Consider the following 23252-nt stretch of genomic DNA (forward strand, 5'->3'; position numbering starts at 1 on the left):
CCACCATGATGTATGTGTTTCATCCATTCTGTTTATCCATTTTTACAGATCATTTTATGGTTTTATACAGAAAATTATAGGGATATAAATCTTAGTGGGTCACACCACAAGACAATAATAATGAATGGATATTCACAATTAAAATCCTCCTAAGGCCCACTATAATGTTTATTTGACATCCAATTTGTTGATTTGGTCATAAAGACCCAAATGAAGGGAAAAAATAAATATCAGCTTGATCCAAAACTTTTATGGCCCCCAAAACGTTTTTAATGGTCAAAATTCATTCAACACTGTTTCCTGTAATGTGGTCCATTGAGATTGAGATATACTTCAGTTTTTTTATCATATCATAAAATGATATATAAAAATAGATGGACAGCATGGATGACATACATACATCATGGTGGGCCCCACAGAGCACCAACCACCAGCCAATGGCTGGTGTCAGGGGTTGTAGCCAATCCGTGGGTAGCGATCAAGTGGCTTTTTTTCGAGTGTGAAAACGTCATTTGGCCATGTTACGTGGGATGGCGTTTAACATTAGAAAAAAATGACTCTGAAGTCATGGTTTCTTGAACTCCAAGTAAGGTATTTTATAAAAGCTAAATAAATATTATTTTCTTTTCGAACGTTGTGCTATAGATAGAGGTGAGAGAGAGATTCTCTAGCAAGAAAAGCTCTCTTTACAGCCGTCAGTAGCTTAGACTCAGGCCAAATAAAATAAAAGGTTTTGATTAGGTGATGTAGGATGAACGTGATGAGGATAACTACTCTGAATCCACGGAGCTTCTCTGGACTCCTCACAGAGACTTCTTGAATCCACGAGGAAAGAAAGCAGAAAATAGAAATAAATTCTAATAAATTTGAAATTGATTAATTGATGAATAAAAACGAGTTCACAACCCTTTAAATAAGGGTACCAAGCAATGGAAAAGAAATTAGAATCAAACTACAATTCAAACTCCTAAAATCCGCGGCTTACTATAAATAGTAAACTTACTATTTATAGACGGTCGTGATGTTTACTAGTGCGTAAGGTTTTCGGCCAAAAATAGTAAGTGTCCTATTTGATTTCACCAAACCGTTCTCCTAATTATTCTAAGCTCTTTTCACGTTGGGCGCAACTCCTAAAGCCCGACAGATGAAGAGTTATAATTAAACTAAAACTTACTATTTATAGTAAAAACAAAATTAAAATAGGGAAACGACCGTCGATCCAGGGGTTTTTCGCAATTCTGGGCTACGCAACCCGACGTAGTGGGTTGGTTGGCTTCAGTTAGGGGTGTACACGGGTCGGGCCGAGTTGAACTGGCCTCAGCCCGTCCAAGCCCTTTCAACAGCCGCACCAGGCCCGAACCCGGCTCGGCCTGGTCACCGGGCCAACATCACCAGCCCGAACTTGGCCGGGCAGCAATCGGGCGAGTTCGGGCCGAGTTCGGGCCAGTTTCGAACCTTCGAGTTCGAGCCAATTTCGAACCTTATGACAAGTTTATGGAAAGGGCTTTGGTCCTCTGGTGGAACCTTCCATTTTGCTTATTATCACATTGAGAGAGATTTGGAATTCACACTGAGAGAGAGAGAGAGAGAGAGAGATCATACTCGTTGCGGTTGGACGGAAAGACGAGCGAGCTCTGCTGGACGGACGGCGAGAAGAGTAGAGAGGCGGAGGTCCTCTGGCGGTTGGACGGACGGACGAGCAGAGAGAGGCGGAGGTCCTCTGGTGGTTGGACGGACGGACGAGCAGAGAGAGGCGGACGGCCTCTGGTGGTCGGACGAGCAGAGAGTCCCAACTCAGTCCGCGAGAAACAGACCGAGCCGAGTCAGTGTGAGCCCCCAGCCACACCACCTGAGTGAGAGAGAGAGAGAGAGAGAGAGAGAGAGAGAGAGAGAGAGAGAGAGAGAGAGAGATTTGGTGGGGTCGGGCAGGGAGAGAGCGAGCAAGGGAGAGGGTTTGGTGGGGACAGCTGGGGTGGGGCGTTTTCTCAAAAGGAAAAGGGGAAAGCGACCTAAGGTTTTTTTTAAAAGGGGTATATATAGTATGGCGAGTCGGGACGGGTCGGGCCGAGTCGGGACGGGTCGAGTCGGGTTTTGGATCGAGTCGGGCCGAACTTGGACGTATCCGAACTCAGCCCGAACTCAGTTTCGGGCTGTAGAACTAGCCCGTCCTGACCTGAACTCAGTTCCGGGTCGGGCCGAGTCGAGTTTTTTCGGGCTGAGTCGAGCGAGTTAACCGGGCTAGCCCGATTTGTGTACACCCCTAGCTTCAGTAGCTCGTTCTACCCCAAAATCATATATTTTATGTCAGATAACTCATTCCGGATTGCAAGATATGCCCGATTTAAGGTTCGATGGTCTAGACCACTTCTGTCGTCGATCGGGCCTTTTCTGATCCATCTTGGCCACGTAACTGTCCGCGACTCGCTCTACATCATTAGGCCCGGCTTAAATTGTTCAAAATCTAATTCTCCCATGCATTTTTCTTAGTCGTTTGTCTAGGTTCTTTCCTGGCATAATGAAAAATACTTTTTTCAAAGATTATTTTAGTACCTAACGAGAGGAGAGAAATGACTTCAATTCTTTGTTCTTTGCACTCGAGCGATGCACTCATTTCTATGGTGACCACTATTTCACATTATTGTCACATGATCCATTGCATATCGTTAGATATGGGTTTGTAGGGCCCCACTTATGAACAACCGCTAATGAATTATTTCAACATAGTTTTTATACATAATACTTTCAATTTTCAAGTGAATATTTCTCTTTTTATTTTTTTGAAGTTTTAATTAAAAAAAAAAATAGTGGTAAGTGAAAGAGTTCAAATGCATTATATGTATAAGAGCTATCGTATCTAAACTCTCCCAATCTTTTTAATTATTCACTTTATAAAAGATGATGCATTTCTTAATAAACACATACTAAAGAAGAAAATCAAGTTGAATAACAAGAGAGTATTCATTATTCATTAGACTACTTTTAAACAATTCAAACCATTGATTGGCTGGCTATATTTTTTCACCCCTTAGTAGTTAGGTAAATCACCAGGCCATCTGTATTTGGCATTGTGTAAAGGCATTTAAAATTTTGTAAATATCGCCTGATACCGTAGCCCTATCCACCCTCTCAAGTACATAACCTAGCACTTCTAGGACGTCAGCTGACTTCTTTGGTTTAATAATGTTGAGCCCTAACTCCATCACTATAGCTATAATCAACTTAGACATGAGTACAATAGCTCACAATCTACAGGCGCAGGAAAAGAGATGTTCCAGGTCCATGGTCTAACCATGGATTGGTGGCCAGCTGGTGGAAGAAAAATGGTCTGCATTCATCCTCTGATTTCTGTCTAGCTCTTTTAATAAACAAGTAAGCAGGCAACACGTTTTAATTGTGGCCAATTCAGAAAAGCGCCCACAAGATTACCACAAGCATCTTAGTCATCTTACACTGAGGAATCCCATGTGCTACATGTATACAGTCAGGTTTTCATAACGCATAAGTGGGGCTGACAGTTTGATGATCAGACCATTGGGTCTGTTGGGCCCCACTGCAGATGGACCATGTCGATCATAGCCTTTCAATTAGATGCAGTAAAGATCTGCATTTAATGGAAAAAATACCCAATGATACGGATCATGGAATCATGGGGACAATAGACCAATGATCCGGATCATTGAATCATGGGCCTACATGTACAAATGGAAAAACCAAGTATTCTTGGCAGATCCTTGTTTCCAGGATTATAAAGCCAGGATCCGAAAACAAGGCCGTGAGTCCAGGAAACGGTTTGGCTACTCCCCCGGCCACGAACGAATGGCTGATGGTCAGTGTTATGTGGGCCCCACCATGATGTATGTGTTTCATCCATGCCACCCATCTATTTTTATAGATCATTTTATGGTATCATTATAGGTATATACCAATCTCCAGTGGACCACATTACACGAAACAGTGTTGAATGAACGTCGACCATTAAAAACTTTTTGGGGGCCATAAAAGTTTTGGATCAAGCTGATCTTTATTTTTTTTCCCATTCATCTGGGTCTGTATGACCTAATCAATAGATTAGATGTCAAATAAACAGTACAGTGGGTCTTAGGAGGATTGTAATGGCGGATATCCAATCACTATTGTTTTCCTGTGGTGTGGTCCACCTGAGATTTATATCCCTCACATTTTTGGTGTTAAACCCTAAAATGATCTTTTAAAATGGATGAACGGAATGGATGAAACACATACATCATATTGGGGCTCAAAGAGCATCGACTGGTAGCAGGGGAAGTAGCCAATCCGTTCTCGTGAGTCTATGATCCAGGAGAGCGCATTAGGTGCGGCCCTTACCATGGGGCCCACCTTGTGAATGTATTTTATATCCATGCAGCACATCCGTTTTGCCATATCATTATAGTGCATGAGCCCCAAAGCAAAGCAGACCCAATTCTCAGGTGGACCGTACCATAGGAAACAGTGGTGATTGATCATTTATGGGCCACAAAGGTTTTGGATCAAACTATATTTGTCTTTTACCTTCATCTAGGTTTTTCTGACTTTATAAATAGGTTACATGGTAAATAGACATTGGGAAACATTACCGTGGGCCCTAGGAAGTTTTTAGTGGTAGGGTGTTCAATTACCACTGTTTCTATAGTAGGGGTCCACCTGAGATTTGGATCTTCAATCCTTAAAATGATCTGGAAAAATGGATGGACGGCATGGATATAGAATATATACATCAAGGTGGGCCCACGGTAAGGGCCGCACCTAATCCGCTCCCATGATCAAGTGTCAGTTATATGGTACTCTAGCAAAGTCTGATGGTTGATCATACACGTGCACAGATATTGTACAGACAGCATGTATTATCTCGGACGCGGATTGCGTGTGCCCTGGTCACGGGAAGTTCCTGTGTTTGGAAGCCATGTGGGGTCCACAGATATGCCCGTCAGAAATCCACTCCACCAGTTAGTTTCTCAGCCTGACAGAGTTGGAAGCCAAAAATCAGGAAGATCCAAAAGTCATACAGGCCACGAGCTAGGAAATAATGAGAATGAAAACCTTATTGGAGCCGACCATGATGCTTATATGCCATCCAAACCATTCATAAGGTTATTAACACTGAGATAAACTGTAGTTCCAAATATCATCCTGATCTGAACTTTTGTAATCCCCACAAAGTTTCCAATGGTAGGCGTTTAATCTCTGCTGTTTCTTGTTGTGTGGCCCACCTGATTTTTGGATCAGCCTGATTTTTGGCTTCCTGTTCTATCTTGATATTGAGAAACTGATGAACTGAGTGGATTTCTCACGAGAATCTCTGTGGGCCCACATAGCTTCCGACCACGGGGAACTTCCTGTGTAGAAGGGAGCACGGGCAATCCTCCTGTAAGGTAGTGCAGTGGCCAGGCCTGGGGTTGGCTCTGGACCCCAGTTTGAACTGGTTGAGCCTGACATGTTGAAAATCTAGCATATGGCTGTAAATAGATATCCAGACCCACATATATCTAGTGGACCCACCTTATCAATCTTGGTCGGCTTCGTATTCATCATCCCAGTTGAAAATGAGATACTAACTTGAAGGGGCCCAGATCCAGCTAGACCGGACCCATGCATGAGCTTGCCCACCAGTACTCTGGTCTGGCCCAAACCCGACCAATTGACTGACCTTAATTTTCTAATTTTGCAAAATAAATATAGGGAACCCAAAAAGTAAGCTGACCACCGAAAGTGACAATCACCAACCTTGGGATAAGCTGGGTTTGACCTAGTGCAGCCCTATAAGAAATCCCGTAGCCCCTTGGGCTAGGAAGGCCTTAGCCATAGTCTTAACCTTGGACGCAGATTGCGTCCTACCCCAGCGGTCTCAGCAGCTTGAGTGGCCACATTGATGTATGGGTCTTATCCACACCGTTCATCCTTTAAAAAAAAGAAAAAAAAAAATCATTTTAGGGTATAAACTCAAAAATGAGACAGATCATAGGCCCAAGTGGACTACACAATGGCAATTAAACTCTTACTGTTGAAAACTTCCTGGGGGCCACAGAAGTTTTGAATGGAGCTGATATACGTGTTTTCTCTTCATCCAGGTCTATATAACTTTATAAATAGGTTGGATGGTAAACAAACATCACGGCGGGTTCTAGAAAAGTTTCAACAGTGAGAATCAATATCACCATTGCTTTTGTGGTGTGGTCCACTTGAGCGTTAGATCTGCCTCAATTTTGGCTTCTTCCCTAAAATGATACCAAAAACTGAATGGACAACTTGGATAAGACCCATACATCAGGGCAGACACTCAAAGCTGCTGCCCATTCCCAAAGTGTAGGAAGCAATCGGCTTCCATAACCTTATGGGGTAGGCAAGGTTAGGTAGGCTTCTTAGGACTGGACATGTTTGGAATATGGGATTAGGTGGTATGGAATTGCTTTTGATTCCATGTAAATTTAATTCCACAATACACGAGTGATTACACTGACCTAGGTGTTGTTTCATCCCGCCATAATTAGAGGTGTACATGAGTTGAATCGAGTGGAGCTTGGCACAACTCAACTTAGCTCGGCCACTAGCTGACCCCAACTGAACTCCAGTTGGCTTGGTCCTTGAGCTTGACTGGTCAGCTTGGTTCAGTTAGATCAGTAGCTCGGCCAATTTGATCCAAGTTTGAGTCAAGATCGAGCCTATGCGGCATTTTTATAAACACATGGATTGCATTTTCAATATTTTTTTTTTACTGTATGTAAAACAATAGTAGTTGTCTACATGTATTTCATCAAATGCCTTGTAGGCAACATCAAAATCAAGAAAAAAAAATATTTGTTTCATATATATACCTTCCTTCCTATCAGCCGGCACTTCGTTGAGTCATTTCATCAAACACTTGATGAGCAACATCAATATCAAAGTAATTGAGTCACTGAATTGGTTTGATTTGAGTTGGGGTTCAATCTGAGTTGAGTCGAGCTTGGGCAAGCTCAACATCGATTAGAAATTTTTTCAAGCTCAAAACATCAGCTCGACTCAAACTCAGTTTCAAACCGAGTCAAGTCAAGCGAGCTAACCGAGCTAACTCGGTTCGCGTGCAACCCTAGCCCTAATAAGAGATGGGACATAATTCATGATGGATTTTGAAATCCATTATGTCTATGAGCTCCACATTGATATGTGTGTATTTTTCATGCATTTCATTCATATTAATTGAGTTGGATATGTATATAAGCAACTTATATAAATGAGGAAATTTGATCTATTGATTACAATTTTATGGTCCAATAAACATAGGTTTCACTCAATATAATTACTAAACGCTTTTTTCAAAGGAGTATTTCAATTTGAAATATGAAATTGGACGGTCAAAATACCAGCATAATGTATGTATATGCCCCAATTGCTCATAATGCAACTCAATACCATTTAATCTTGCATTCCAAATAGAGTGATAAATTATAAAAATCTGAAATGATTCATGCTTCAAAATTTTTGGGGTTATTCTCTCCATCTGTGATGAGACCCACCTTATAAATGGTTTTGATCATAAAAACATGACTAGGGCCTATGGTTTCGATCATCCATGATGGGACCATTGGCCATGGTTTGATTATCTGGTCTTCAGCCATGAAAAGTGGGGCCATGTTTCACTAATCCAAACCATGGCTCCGTTGTATCCGTCTAAGATGAGCATGTCTCATAACATAACATCCTTCTTTAATTTTTTATTTTTATTTTTCATTTTAATTTTTTTTATATTACATATACATTCACACCCATGCTCGCACACACCACATGGATACTCAAAACTCATGACCTTGGTATTGAAACCCACAGGGTCTCCCACTAGCCATGAATAGGGACCTAGAATGGAAGATCCTATTCACCAACATTCGGACTCTTTAATGGAACATGGATAGTTACAAATTTGTCGGGAACCACGTACACATAGAGAGATGAATCTACGATAACAATTCAAAAGCAGAAATCATAAAGACAAAGAATCTCACTCTTGCTTTACCTTTGGAAACCCTAGGATGATTTAGAAACTCTCATTTACACCCACAAAATCGGTAACAAATTTCATAGATCCGACATATCCGCAAAATTTCGCACAAAACATTGGATGTCATGGAACACCTTTCGATGTCATCGATACTTAAACTTCGATGACATCGAAGCCACTTCGATGGCATAAAACTGTTCAGAGACAAAACATCGACCATTCAAAAATCTTTGATTACTTAATCCAGCTTCGATGACATCGAACGCATTTCCGATGTAATTGAACACATCTCGATGTCATAAAAAAATGACATCAATATATGCAGCAACCAACAGCGAAAATTCGAAAAATACTTGATCATTGACAACGTTAAGGACCGATTGACAAGTGGGGCCCATCAGTATGTTGTGCAGGGTATAGAAATTGAGACCTATACCAGTCTCCATCGTAGATGAGTCCAACCTTGGTGATCAATTCGGTGGGCCCCACTGCGGTCGTTGATGGTGTAGGATTCACTACTTGCTAAGAGGACATATTCATTTTTCAGTGTATATATCATCATCTCGTAACTTTAAAGCAGCGATAGATACCATCCCATTATCCATTCTTCCTCTATAAATGGAAACTGGAATTTGAAAACCAGTCTATTTTATATGTGGAGCATCATTATGTAATCCTGATGTAAATCACACCGACAAGATCCAACCGTTGATACTCGAGTGTTGGTAGCATAGCATCCTGACTGTTGTCTTCTTCCATGTATGTACCGTTGAAACAGATGTCGGAATCACGACACACTCAATGGTGAGTTAGGATAGATCTCGGTCGTTCATGCACTTCAAATGTTGAATTCAGACCCCTCATCAATTTCCTTCCATCCATCCATTTTCTAGATTAAACAGTTTATATTTTGAACATATTGACATAAAAATTATATCTCGGTATTCAACCGACAGGGCCCATTTGATGAGCGGCTTGGATCTTTCGTAAATATGCCCACTTGAAAGAAACAATCTGTGCATACCAGAAATGTCCATCACGCGTGTGACTTAACAGACACCTGTTAACTTCAGGTGTCCCACCCATCCGACCATCCCGCTGATTTTCAGCATAGGTGTCAGTTAAAACAAGTCTGGCAAATGGCGTTGTTTCCTTTCCAACGCTACTTGCCACGTAATTGTATAAGGAATTAAATGATACATGACCCGCATCTTTCCTTACTATACCTCTTCTTTTATTTATGAAACTTGAAGTCATTTTTCAGGAATCGAGACCATTCATCAGTTGTGGACCCACAATGGATGGATTATAGTTCAAAATAACACCACAGAACAAAATTCACATTTATATTTTATGACCTGCATATGGATGGATAAGAAGAGTAGTGTAAAAACTGCCACATTCTCCCAACTTCTAGGGTTATTGTTCGATCAGGCATTATTTATCTAGGTGGGTCCCATATAGAATTTTCCTGGGGTAGAAAATCATGGGTCCCACTTGTCATATTTGAAAGAGTGTGTATACTTTCTTAAAAAATATCAGAGAGCTGTTGATGTTATATAAAAAACGAGTAAGCTATCACTGGTATGCAATTGTTGTCACGATACAGGATTTCCTCCGCATGTTTGACACTTATCCAGATCTAAGAGCATTCAGCTGGCACTGCCACGTGGTTAGTATTTCTCCCTCTAAATGTGCGGGATTCACTTTCACGTGTGGCGAGAAGGGAGGCTCTTGATTCGCATGGACTGCTGTTTACGAGATGGGAGTAGTTGCCGAGGTATGACAGCTACCAAGTGAACTGCACGTGCTAGCAACGTTAGTTATGGGGCACCTGGATTGGGTGGGCCCACTTTGCATGCGCTTACTAATCGGTTGGTCTGATCCTGACGTGGATTGCATCTTCATCCTTATAACAACAACGGACTTCATCAGTTGCCCACTTTGATGTACGTGTTTGTTTTATTCATGTTGTGCTTCATTCATTTCGACGATCCCTGGAATTAAATGGTATAAAATTGTATCAATTAATATTATTATTCTATAATAATTATATATTTAAAAATACCATGGTATTTATACCGTTCAATCTCTGGTTTGGAATAAAATTCTTGCTCTAGGAAAAATACAGTACTAACCAAAATCTCATTTGGTATACTATGAAATTGTAATCAACAAACCAAATTCAAAACAGATATCGGTCGCTTTTACACATATATAATTAGAAGGCTATGTGCACGGGTGTAAATGAATGGACGGCGTGAATAAAACACATGCATGAATGTGGGCTCCATATGTGTAGTGGCTTTTAAAATTTATTGGAAATTCCACATGCGACCAAATGTAATTCCAACCCACTTAATCTCAACCCTTTTCATCCACTCCAAAAATAAGATAGAATTGACATTGACAATATACAATTCCATCCCACCTAATCTCATATAAGCCCATCACCAGGAAGGGCAAGGATACGATGCTATACTACATTCATTTTGATAGATTATTTTAAAATATAATTCAAAGAAGAGGCAAATCCAAGGCTCAAGTGGACCACACTATATAGAGTAGCATTGACAATGTTGTTCATTGTGGAAGCTTTCTTAAGCCCAATGTAATGTTTATTTGCCTTTCAACTTGTTCACGGGATCAAATTGATGAGGAGGGCACAAATATATGCTTATAAAGAGAATTTATACATTATTAAATTTACCATCTCCATTACTATGATTATAAAAAGAATTAATATATAAGAATGATCTTAATTATTTCCTTCAAATGACTTATAGCTATCAAATTTGAACTTTCATGTTTTCAATTTACCCCTCTTTAAGTCTAAGAATGACCTTAAAGAAAGAATTGAACTAACTTACCATATGTCACTTACAAGATTTATACACTTAGAAATTATTTTAGAGCAAAATAATTTGTTATGGTCCATCTACGCAAAAAGTGTTTAAGGTGGGCGACTGCGTTATGGTCCATTTGCGCAAAGAGAGATTTCCAACCGGGACGTACAACAAGTTGAAGAATAAGAAGATTGGACCAGTACCAATCATCCAGAAGATCAATGACAACACTTATCTTGTTGATTTTCCAGATGACATGGCGATCTCACGGACTTTCAACATCGCAGACCTGAACGAGAATCATGAATCAGAGCAGGACAAGAATTCGAGGACGAGTTCTTTTGAAGTGGAAGGACTGATGTAGAGCAGGTCGCGGACAGTTTCATGGCCAAGATGGATTAGAAAAGGCCCGGTCGACGACAGAAGTGATCTAACCCGTCAGACCTTAAATCGAGTGTATCTCACAATCCAGAGTGAGTTATCGGGCGTAAAATATATGATTTTGGGGTAGAACGAGCTACTTTAGCCAACCAACCCTGCTTGGCGAGGTTAAGCAAGCCGGATTTGCAAAATACCCTCGGATCTACAATCATTTTCTTATTTTAATTATGTTTTTACTATAAATAGTAACTTTTCGTTTGATTATAACTCTTAATCCGTTGGGCTTTAGGAGTTGTGTCCAACATGAAAAGTGTTTAGAATAAGTAGGAAAATAGCTTGGTGAAGCCAAATAGGACACTTACTATTTTTGGACAAAACCCTTGCGCACTAGTAGACATCACAACCGTCTATAAATAGTAAGTTTACTATTTATAATAAGTTGCGAATTCTAGGTATTTTAGTTATAGTTTGCTTCTGATTTCTCTCCCATTGCTTGGTACCCCTATTTAAAGGGTTGTGAACCCGTTTATTTCATTCATTAATTAATTTGAAATTTTATAGAATTTATTTTCTATTTTGCTTGCTTTATTTCTGGTGGATTCGAGAAGCCTCTTTGAGAAGTCCAGAAAAGTTTCGTGGATTTAGAACAATTATCCTATTGAGGAAGATGGTGCTCGACCTCATCACATTCATCCCTGTGTTAATTGGTATCAAAGCAAGGATTCCTCTTGGGCCGATGGTAAATAATGAAGGTATGAGTCAAAATCCTGTGGACGGTGATCCGGGGATTCGTGATCTTATAGAAAGAATGAAAGCTTTCCGCCAGGAGAGTCAGTTGATCATATAAGAGCTGTAGGCAACCCTCGACCGTCTTGCGGATGCTCTACTTCCGCCTCGAGCGCTAGGCAGTGTTCCGCTGCCTATGATTACTCCATCACCCATGGTTGCTATACGACACAACTTCGATTTTCGTAGAGCATTACCAGTGGAAAACCGTAGGGCTTACCAGATGATTCAAGTTTTAGCGATGAGAACCTCGATGAAGGTTTTACCCGACGACCAATCCATGAAGGCGATCATCTAGATCGTGCTGAAAGAAACTATTGAGGTAAGGCTGAACTTCATAGTTTTAATGGTTTATTACGCATAGAAAATTTCCTCGATTAGCTAGCCGAAGTAAAAAGATATTTTGATTATATGAACGTGTCAGATCATAAAAAGGTAAAATTGCTAGCGTTTAAATTAAAATCTGGTGCTTCTATATGGTGAGAGCAATTACAACTCTCACGAGCCTGCCAGAACAAGACGCTCATCTCATCATGGCCACGGATGAGACGTTTTCTTCAGTCACGATTTCTCCCCAGCGATTATGAGTAGATATTATTCTAGCAATACCAGAATTCCTGACAAGGAAATCGAATCGTCATAGATTACACTGAAGAATTTCAGCGGTTGGCAACATGAAACGATTTGTCAGAATTTGAGTCACAGAAGGTGGCACGATTTATAAGAGGGTTACGATCGACAATTCAGGATCGAGTTCAGATGCACTCAGTCGGGACCATGGATGAACCGTTTCAGTTGGCAGGTAGGGCAGAAACGCAGCTTGTAAGAGTTTTAAATCAGCCTTATCCTTCAACTCAACCCCCCATAACAGGTCTCACACAGGATCTAGTGCTAGCACGAGGAAAAGAAGCAGTAGGAGAACGTCCTTAGCCTCTTATAACCGCAAACCGTGATACGGGGAGCGGCTCATATAGGCCTCAACGTGTAGCACCCACAACAGCGGGCCCAAGTAGAATTCCAAATCCTTACGTTCGGCTAAAGTGGAACAATTGTTACCATCATGGCCAACCGGGTCACTTATCAAACACTTGTCTTCAACGTCCCGCAACACACTTGACCATAAACGAATGAGGTATTGAATATGAGACCAAAGAAGAAGACCCTGGCTTTGATGAATATAAACAAGCCACAGAGGAAATAACAGATGGCGATGAATTGACGAGCGAGGATTGTGACGAATCTCTAGTTGTGAGGCAATTACTGTATATACTACAGGAGGAATTACATCCATAACAATACAATATATTCTGTACATGGTGCACTGTCAATGGAAAGGTCTGTGATATAATCATAGACAGTTGTAGTAGTGAGAACATCGTCTCAAGAGTGATGGTGGACAAGTTGCAACTACCAACGACAAAACATCATTCCCCGTACTCAATTGGTTGATTAAAAAATGTAAACAAGACCAAGATGATTGAACAATGTACTATCTCGTTTTTAATTGACAAAAATTATAAGGATCAAATACTTTGCGACGTGGTCGACATGAAAGCATGTCATATATTACTCGGTCAACCTTGGCAGTTGGACCGTGATGTGACCCATTAAGGACGAGACAATGTCTACATATTCGTCAATGATAGTTGAAAAATAATCCTTGTCCCTATGATACCAGAGAATCACCCCAAAGCCTTTAAAGTGGAGGGGAGTTCCCTCTTGACTATTTGGGATTTCATGGAGGAATCAAAGGAAACTGGCGAGGTATACATCATAGTGGTGAAGGGTGAGGAATATGAATCCTCAAACATTCCTCCAAGTTTAAGACTATTACTAAATAAATTCAAAAAAGTCTGGCCTAAATATTTACCTGATGGACTGCCCCCCATGAGGGACATCCACCATCACATAAACCTTGTCCCTAGGGCTAGCTTACCCAACCGCCCTCATTATCGGATAAGTCCGAAGGAGTGTGAGATACTTTAGGGGTAGGTGGAGGAATTGATCCATAAGGGTCTTTTGAGAGAGAGCATGAGCTCATATGTCGTACTAGCATTATTAACGCTAAAAAAAGATGAAAGCTGGCGCATGTGTGTCGACAGCCGGACAGTTAACAAAATTACCATCAAATATCGGTTCCTAATACCACGATTAGACGACATGCTCAAATGCTAGAAGGGGCCAATGTGTTCCCTAAACTAGATATAAGGGGCGGGTACCATTAGATTCATATCTGACCCAATGATGAGTGGAAAATGACATTCAAGACCAAGAAAGGGTTGTATGAGTGGTTGATCATGCCCTTCGGCCTATTGAATGCACTAAGTACTTTTATACGTTTGATGAATCAAGTTCTAAAACCGTTCACTGGCCAATTTGTGGAAGTATATTTTAATGATATACTGATATATAGCCAAGATGAGATGAAGCATAGAAAAAATCTCAGGCAGGTGCTGTAGATCCTACAAATTAATAAGTTGTACCTCAACTTGAAGAAGTGTAGTTTTTTAACGGACAACTTATTGTTTATAGGATTTGTTATAACATTCACGGGCATCCGTGTGAACAATAAAAAGGTGCAAGCCATTAGGGAATGGCAGATCCCAACAAACATTCATGAGGTGAAGAGTTTTCACAGGTTTACGACCTTCTATCGTTGATTTATGTGAAAATTTAGCACAATAGTCGCTCCTATTACAGATTGCATGAAAAAAGACCGTTTCAGTGGACCGATGAAGCTAACAAGAGCTTTCATGCGATCAAGCATCGTTTGTCCACAACACCGGTCTTATTGCTTTCTAATTTTGACAAGTTGTTTGAGGTTGAGTGTGACGCTCCATACGTCGGAATTGGAGGAGTATTATCATATGAAAGCAGGCCGGCAACCTTCTATAGTAAGAAGCTCAACGAAACCCGAAAGAAATGGTTGACGTATGAGCATGAGCCGGCATTATCTGATTCAAAGAGAGTTTGTTCTGTACACTGTCCATCAAACATTAAAGTTTATTAATAGTCATACTAACGCGAATCGTGTGCATGCTAAATGGGTTGCATTTTTACAGGAATTCACGTTCATTCTGAAGCACAAGTTAGAGCAACAGTATAAGGCGGCTGATGCACTTAGCCGTCGTGCATCACTACTTGTTACGATGAGCAACAAGGTGGTTGGCTTCAGCTGTCTTAAGGAGCTGTATACCGAGGACAATGACTTTAAAGATTCTTGGATGAAATGCTAAGAAGGTCATATACAGGACGGTTTCCTCTTCAAAGGAAATCTATTGTGCATTCCCCAAGTTCTCTGAGAGAACAGATTATTCAAGAGCTACATGGAGGTGGCCTTGGTGGATACCTTGGGTGAGACAAGACGCGAGCTCTTGTGGAAGAGCGATACTACTGGCCACAATTGGTAAGTAATGTGGGAAAAGTCGTACAACATTTTCATATTTGTCAGACCTCCAAGGGTCAATATCAGAATACGAGTCTCTACACCCTATTGCTTGTGCCTGACGGTCCTTGGGAGGATTTATTTATGGACTTCGTGCATGGTCTCCCACGAATACAACGCGGCATGAATTCGGTGTTCGTGGTAGTAGACTGTTTCTCCAAGATAACGCACTTTATCTCCTGCAAGAAGACCATCGATGCAACACACGCGACGAATCTATTCTTCAGGGAGATCGTAGGCTACACAGGATCCCCAAGACTATTACTTTTGATCGTGACACGAAGTTCATTAGTTACTTTTGGCGAACTTTGTGAACTTGATTCGATACACGACTTCAATTCAGCAGCGCTTACCACTCACAAACTGATGGGTAGACCGAGGTTGTGAATCGCACGTTGGGAAACCTCCTTCGCTGTATTTCAGGAGAAAAACCGAAGCAGTGAGATTTGGCCTTGTCTCAAGAAGAGTTTGCATTCAACAACATAGTGAACCGCTCGACATGGAAATCACCGTTTCAGATTATATACGGACAAATACCTCACCACACACTTGACTTGGTCCTTCCGCCCAAGCTCCTAAACACAAGCATTACAGCAGATCATATGGTGGACAGGATCATGGGCATTCATGCGGAGGTGTAGACCAAGTTACATACCTCGAACGAGAAATACAAGGAATAAGCGGACAAGCATCGATGACAAAAAGTATTCGAGGTGGGCAACCGCGTTATGGTCATCTGCGCAAAGAGAGATTTTCAACTAAAATGTAAAATAAGTTGAAAAATAAGAAGATTGGACCTATACCAATCATCTGGAAGATCAATGACAACGCTTATGTTGTTGATCTTCCAGATGACATAGCGATCTCACAGACTTTTAACATCATGGACTTGACCGAGTATCATAAACCAAAGCAGGATGAGAACTCGAGTACGAGTTCTTTTGAAGTGAAGGGGACTGATGTAGAGCAGGTCGCGGATAGTTTCATGGCCAAGATGGATCAGAAAAGGCCCGATCGACGACAAAAGTGATCTGAACCGTCAGACGTTAGATCGAGTGTATCTCACAATTCGGAATGAGTTATCGGCGTAAAATATATGATTTTAGGGTAGAACAAGCTACTTTAGCCAACCAACCTGGCTATGTCGGGTTGCGCAAGCCGGATTTGCGAAATACCCTCGAATCGACGGTCGTTTCCCAATTTTAATTCTGTTTTTACTATAAATAGTAAGTTTTAGTTTGATTATAACTCTTCATCTTTGGGCTTTAGGAGTTGTGTTCAACATGAAAAGTGCTTAGAATAATTAGGAGAATAACTTGGTGAAGCCAAATAGGACACTTACTATTTATGGCTGAAAACCTTGCGCACTAGTAGACATCGCAACCGTCTATAAATAGTAAGTTAACTATTTATAGTAAGTTGTGAATTCTAAGAGTTTTAGTTATAGTTTGTTTTTGATTTCTCTCTCATTGCTTGGTACCCCTATTTAAAGGGTTGTGAACTTATTTATTTCATTCATTAATCAATTTCAAATTTTATAGAATTTATTTTCCATTTTTCTTGCTTTCTTTCTCGTGAATTCGAGAAGCCTTTGTGAGGAGTCCAGAGAAGTTCCATAGATTCGGAACACTTATCCTATTGAGGAAAACAGTACTCGACCTCATCACGTTCATCCCTGCATCAACTATGCTAGTTGTGCAATTGATCACTAGTCTGCATATAGCTTTATACATTCATCGGGGTAAAATCTATTAACATGAAAAAGTAAGAAATAATCTATCATTGTGCGTCCATTTGCTTAAACCTCGTCGCTCCATATATCAGGCACTAGTGAAACTAGTTTCTTAAAGCATTTGGCATTGATGCCCATATCTAGTTCTTTTATTTTGTAACAATCAAACAACTATCCACATTACCCTAGTTCCATATTTCATGAATGCATAAAATATATTAGGATTGACTATTATTTTATGTAAGAAAATTTATCTAGTGGTGCTTTTTGTACTCTTTACATATCATCGAATGAGCATTTTGCCAAAATTTTTGTTAAACAAATTATTAGGCCTCAAATTTTTAATTTTTAATTTTTTACTGTGTCCAAGCTGGATATGTTTGACATTCATACACCATCTTAAGAGGAAGTATTAGTGTATGCATGTGTGGTCATGCAAACCACCGTACGGTTTATATCATACCTGCGTGTATTCTATTTTTGCTTGTACATATATCTATTTTGTATATTTCCCTTCTCTATAAAGTAATAAAATTGGTGGACAAAAATATCCCAATTTCTCTCAAAGCTCACCAAGCAAATCTAAAATTCAAGTGGGCCATGTTTCTAGAAAAAAAATGAATATGACTCTCATCATTGAAATTATCCTCTTTAGCCTATGTAGTGTGTAGTGGCACATTTTCTTCCACGTGTCTTTCATTTTCTCTCCTCTACTCTATCTTCAAGGACACAGATTGCCTGCGCCACCATGTTGGCTCTTGGAAGTTAAGTAGGGCTATCATAATGTTTATGAGAAATCTACTCATCCATATATCATTTTTTGCCAAATCAAGTTTAGGACATAAGCTAAAAACTGAGGATACCTCGTTTCAATATTGAGGTCTCGGTATCGATTCTCCAGTGGAGGTTATTAAAAATGGGTGTGTACTAACAATCTAACCCCACACACACACACACACATATATATATATATATATATATATATATATAATTTATTTAAAAAAAAAAAAAAAAAAAACTAAAAACTGACGTAGATCCAAAACTCAAGTTTTGCCAAAGCTAGGAAAAAGTGGGCAGCAAAATCTCTACCTTTGAAACCTCCTTTAGTGAGCATCTAAACCAATCATAAAGTCATTCATACTGGGATGAATTGAAAACACAAAAGAACATTAGCCTTATCTAAAACTCCCATGGCTGCGGCCTCATGAATGTTTCAACGGTGGATGTTCAATCCTCACTGTTTTCTGTCACTCAACCCACTTGAGTTTTGGATTGCCTACTTTTGAAGTCATATTGTAACAAGATCATATGGAAAAATGGATGGATGGAGTGGATTTCTAGCAAACATTACAGTGGGCTTCTCCTACCTTCTTAGCACAGGAACTCCATTCAACAAGGTGTCACAGGCAATCCCCGTCTTCCCTTCATTTGTTTGCCGGTAGCATAACCCAAGCAGCAAGAAGTAATAACAAATATTCAAGACAGTTATTGTTAATATGTAAACTTACGGGTGCCAGTCTTTTGTGAGTCCCATGTGATGTGTGCATCAGATCCATTCCGTAGATCTTGTTTGGCCCCTCATGTTCAATGTGGAACCCAAAAATCAGCCTAGTCTAAAAAGACGGTGAGTTACACCGTACGGAAAAGATCAAATCACGCCTAAACCCACTAAATTCACGTGGTGCACCTGATCTTTGAAATGGCAGGAATTATAGTACGGTCCTTTATCCTGTTGGATGTCAGATGCATGGATTGGCTGATGGTTCAGGACACGTTGGCCCACCTGAGTCAGATTGTGTAGTGTGGCACACAGCACTGAAGTCCCTACTGTATCCTACTTGAAAAGCTCTATAAGTTCCTCCGTGATGTATGTACTTTATCCAGGTCGTTCATCCATTTTGCCAATCATTATGTTCCACTATGATGTATGTATTTTATCTACACAATCCATTTATTTTGCTAAATCGATTTTTGGCATAGTCTAAAAATGAAGCAGATCAAAGTCTCAAGTGGACCACACCATAGGAAATCATGATTGAACGCCCACCATTAATTTTTTTTTTTGAGGGCAACAAAAGTTTTGGATCAAGCTGTCAAATAAACATTACGATGGGTCCTAGGAATTTTTAAGGGTGGGCATTGGTGTGATCTACCTGAGACTAGGATCTACCTTATTTTTGGGCTAATGCCCACAAATTAACTGTAAAAATGAATGGATGGAATGGATAATGCACATACATCATGATAAGGCCCATGGACATTTCAAGTAGCACATACTACCAACATTGGTGCTCTGTTCCACACTAGGAGTCCCCTCCAAACCGTTTCCTATGGTGTGGCCCACCTGAGTGTTCTGCCTCATGGCCTAACATCTAAGAGCTCGTGAAATGGAGTGAATCTGACACACATCACATGGGTCCCACAACAACACAGTACCATTTCGGTTGCAAATACCATGCATGTCGAAATTGCCACTTTTTTTTTTTTTTTTTCTTTTTCTTTTTCTTTTTTTTTTAACACACGCACACATACCCCCACACACTCACGCCTTACTGGAATTTCACCACCTATGGGTACACGAACCCTTGACCAGGTGTTGAAACTCGAGTCTACCACCCCATCAAGAGTAAGGACCCAATTGCCACGTATGCTACCACTCCGAAATGACAACATGCAATACACATGATGATAAAATTCCCATTTAGCATTTATATCTGAAGTAGGTAATTACATAAGCAACACAAGCTTTTCCTATCCATCTTTGGTTAATATGGGCAGCCTTTCCAACCTGTTTTTGACAAAACCCATTTGTACTACAAAAGAGAAATCTATAACATCAGATGACCTCTAATGAATGATCTTTGCTTTTTATCTTTTCAAACAGCCCAAGCCTATTGTCAGCCAGCCTTGATTTGTAGGCTGATTTCTTGTATTCACACCATGTGAATTCCTTGTACAAGCTTTCCTCTCCTTTTTCCATTATAATTGGCAAAGGTGCTATCTTTTCCCTTAGAGCTGGTGCACCAAAATAAATCATTGAGACCCTTGATTTGAAGCTGTTGGCCAAAACCCTATGTCTCACACTCTTAAATCTACCATTTGTCATCACCTGTAAAATAAATCAATAAATGAATAAACCCACAAAAGCCCATTAAAGAAACGACAAGAAAATTGCAGAAAAATCACTAATCTCAAGAATTTCTATATATTATACTTAATAATAGAGTATTACATACACCTTGTTTTTGTTTCTTAATATCTTGGTGGACTTCAAAATTGATCGAGTTTGCTACTATTTCTTGATTAGGTTAGCTACTCTTTCCAGATTACAGATAATGAATTGAAATCACCATATGGATTTTTAATCCCCCTTATTCCAAGAATGAGAATTAGCTAGAGATGAACAATCCCAACCATTAGATGGGCCAGGCAAATAATACTTGTTGGAGGAACTGATATGGAATGTTGTGCCGACACAAGCTCACTAGGAGCTGTAAACTCATTGGTGAAGTTTCATTCAGGTAGGAGATATGCATAATTTTGATTTTAGTGGGCCCCATGCTTTCCATGTAGGATTTGTTGCATTAAAGTAGCACTTTTTCTCCATAAACAAACTTAAGGAAGTTTTAGAGAGAGAAAAAAAACTAAAAAAACCCTCTAACTGCATTTTAGTGGAGAAAAGAACAGTAAATCATACATGAAGTACTAAAATTAGAATTAGACTTAATCCTAATATTGTAGGATTTCATACCCAAACAGACCCTAAAACAACTTACTATTGTATTACAAAATGTAGAAAAGGGATAGAAGAGTTGAAATGTTGAAACAAGTGATTTGTACCACCATACATGGAAAAGTTAGAGGTCATTTTGGAGCACGTGCACGTGCCATGAGATAAGATGTGGGTCGAAGCCTTTTAGAGAAGAAAGGTTGTTGCTTTCAGGTGTCTTTTCATACGCGCATGCTGAGATGATAAAAATGAGTCTTGACACGGGCGATTGGTGAACACCCTTGAAAAGATAGAAGAAGAAGAAAGTCCAGTGTATTTTTTTGGGGACAGAGACTTATCTTGTCGAACCACATAAATTCTATCTTTGTCAGTTACTTCTCCTTTACTCTTTTGTTATTGTAATTTTATCTCATTTGTAGTAATTATTTCATGGGATTTTCCACAATAATTACTTCCGGCTTTGGATAATGCATCAGAAGAGCTTTTTACTGTTGTGTTAAGAGAATCTTTTAAGTGTAACATGCAACTAACTTCATTTGGTATGACTTAAAAAAAGAAGAAGAAAAAAGCTATTTTTTAAAAGAAAATATATTAAATTTTTACAAAAAACTAAGAAAACAAAGCTTCAAAAGATATAAGTAAAATTACCCAAGAAGTGAAATCTATGAATTTAAGCTTTGAAATCTATCTTTTCTCATGAGAGGTGGAAAAAAGAAAAAAAACAGAGAAACTTGGGAATTAAATAGAAAGAAGAAGAAGAAGAAGAAGAAGAAGCATCCTTATGCAGATTTATACCTGCAAGGAATCACCAACAATGACAAAGAAGGAGTTGTGGTCAGGTGGGACTGAAACCCAACTCCCATCACTGAGAGAGATTTGAAGGCCTGATGTATTGTTTGATCTCAGAACTGATATTATCTGAGGGTCAGTGTGTTCTCCAAAGCCAGTTAAGTTGCAACTCAATGCTTTAAGTTCAGGACATGGAGGGTAGTGATTGAGCCTGAAAATAGAGTCACTCTCTTCATCCATCAGAAGCTTGCTGAAAATATTCCTTGGTTCAACCTTCAGCCCTTCAGTTAAAGATTCAAGAACTCCACAAGCTAATTTCTTCACAGCTGATATGTAATCACTCACAGCAGAGCTGAAACATAACCCACCAAAAAAAAAGGTCATTTCATCAAAACAAGAAGTATTATTGCATAAAAACAGAAGCTCCTAGCTGAAGAATCGTAGCTATAGATAGCTAATGCTATTTGAAAAATGCAATTGGGTTTGAGCTGCAAGAGAAAATGGTTGGATTTTCTGGTTTTTCTTACCAAAAGATTTCTGGGTTTTCTCTAGAAATGGCCCAAGATCTCTGAGAAATGGAATTGACCTTGGTTTGAAAGAGGAGATACTCAAGCCAGCCCACATCACCATTGGGTCCAATCCTCTTGTTTCCATACCCAAACGGATTAGCAGGGCCAGCTTTTTCCTTCTCAGGTTGAGGTAAGGAGAAGAACTTCACAGCCTCAGCTTCCAACCTATCGATGAACTCTAATGGAATGCCATGGTTGACAACCTTGAAGAATCCAAACTCTTCACAGGCTTTCACAAGAAGAGTTTTGGACTCGGGCTTTGACAGGTCTATGGTTGGAATGCCAGGGTAGGACGCGGGCTTCTGGTTTTCTACAAAACTAATCTGATCTAATGCTGGTTGGGACAACACCACCATCTTTTTTTTCTCTCTCTCTTTCTTTTTTTTTTTCAAGAGCAGAGCTGAAGAAAACAGAGAGAAACAGAAGATTCTGGATATGGGTTTTTGGAGATTAGAAGAGTGGAAGAGTTGGAAGTTGAGATGGAAGGACAATGCATGAGCACATGAATTTATACTCTCTCCGGAAATGCTGAGGGATTAAAAAAAGAAATTAAAAAAATGAAATAATAGAAGTTTCCTTGAAAAAGAGAGCTTGACTTGTGACTGATATTACAATACTTTCTCTCTCTCTGTTTTTATTCTTTTTCTTTCTTTTTTTTCTCTCTCTCCTCTTTTTTTTCTTTTTTTGCCACCCACCTCCAAATTGATAAAAAGCTTATGGATTTTTAATACCTTTGCAGTCAAGTTTCAAAGATTCCTTGATTTGTTTTTGCTAAAAGAGGAGAGCAATTGATTTTTGAAACCAAAGCATGTTTGACATTTTTGAAAAAGGAGATGGTTTGATTCTGTTGAGAGGTTTCCATGGAAACATGGATCATTCAATGAAAATGACAATGATAATCTTGACTATTGAATGCCTGTTCCCACCCACAGAATCTGGGGACATTTTGGTCATTTGGCCTAGTTGGTATTTCTTTTTTGGGTA

At 39.7% G+C, this 23252-nt stretch overlaps 1 protein-coding gene across 1 annotated transcript; it reads right to left on the bottom strand.

Annotated features, from left to right (window-relative positions):
• Window positions 1–19866: 19866 nt before the first annotated feature.
• On the bottom strand, window positions 19867–22761 carry LOC131245560 (gibberellin 2-beta-dioxygenase 1-like). The gene is made up of 3 exons (XM_058245105.1): window positions 22227–22761; window positions 21706–22051; window positions 19867–20289 (listed from the first exon to the last, which is right to left on the bottom strand). The coding sequence occupies exons 1-3, from the start codon at window positions 22622–22624 to the stop codon at window positions 20017–20019; spliced, it is 1017 nt and encodes a 338-aa protein (XP_058101088.1). The 5' UTR covers window positions 22625–22761; the 3' UTR covers window positions 19867–20016.
• Between the last annotated feature and the right edge of the window lie 491 nt (window positions 22762–23252).

Source organism: Magnolia sinica, chromosome 5 (assembly GCF_029962835.1).
Source record: "Magnolia sinica isolate HGM2019 chromosome 5, MsV1, whole genome shotgun sequence".
Lineage (NCBI taxonomy): Eukaryota > Viridiplantae > Streptophyta > Magnoliopsida > Magnoliales > Magnoliaceae > Magnolia > Magnolia sinica.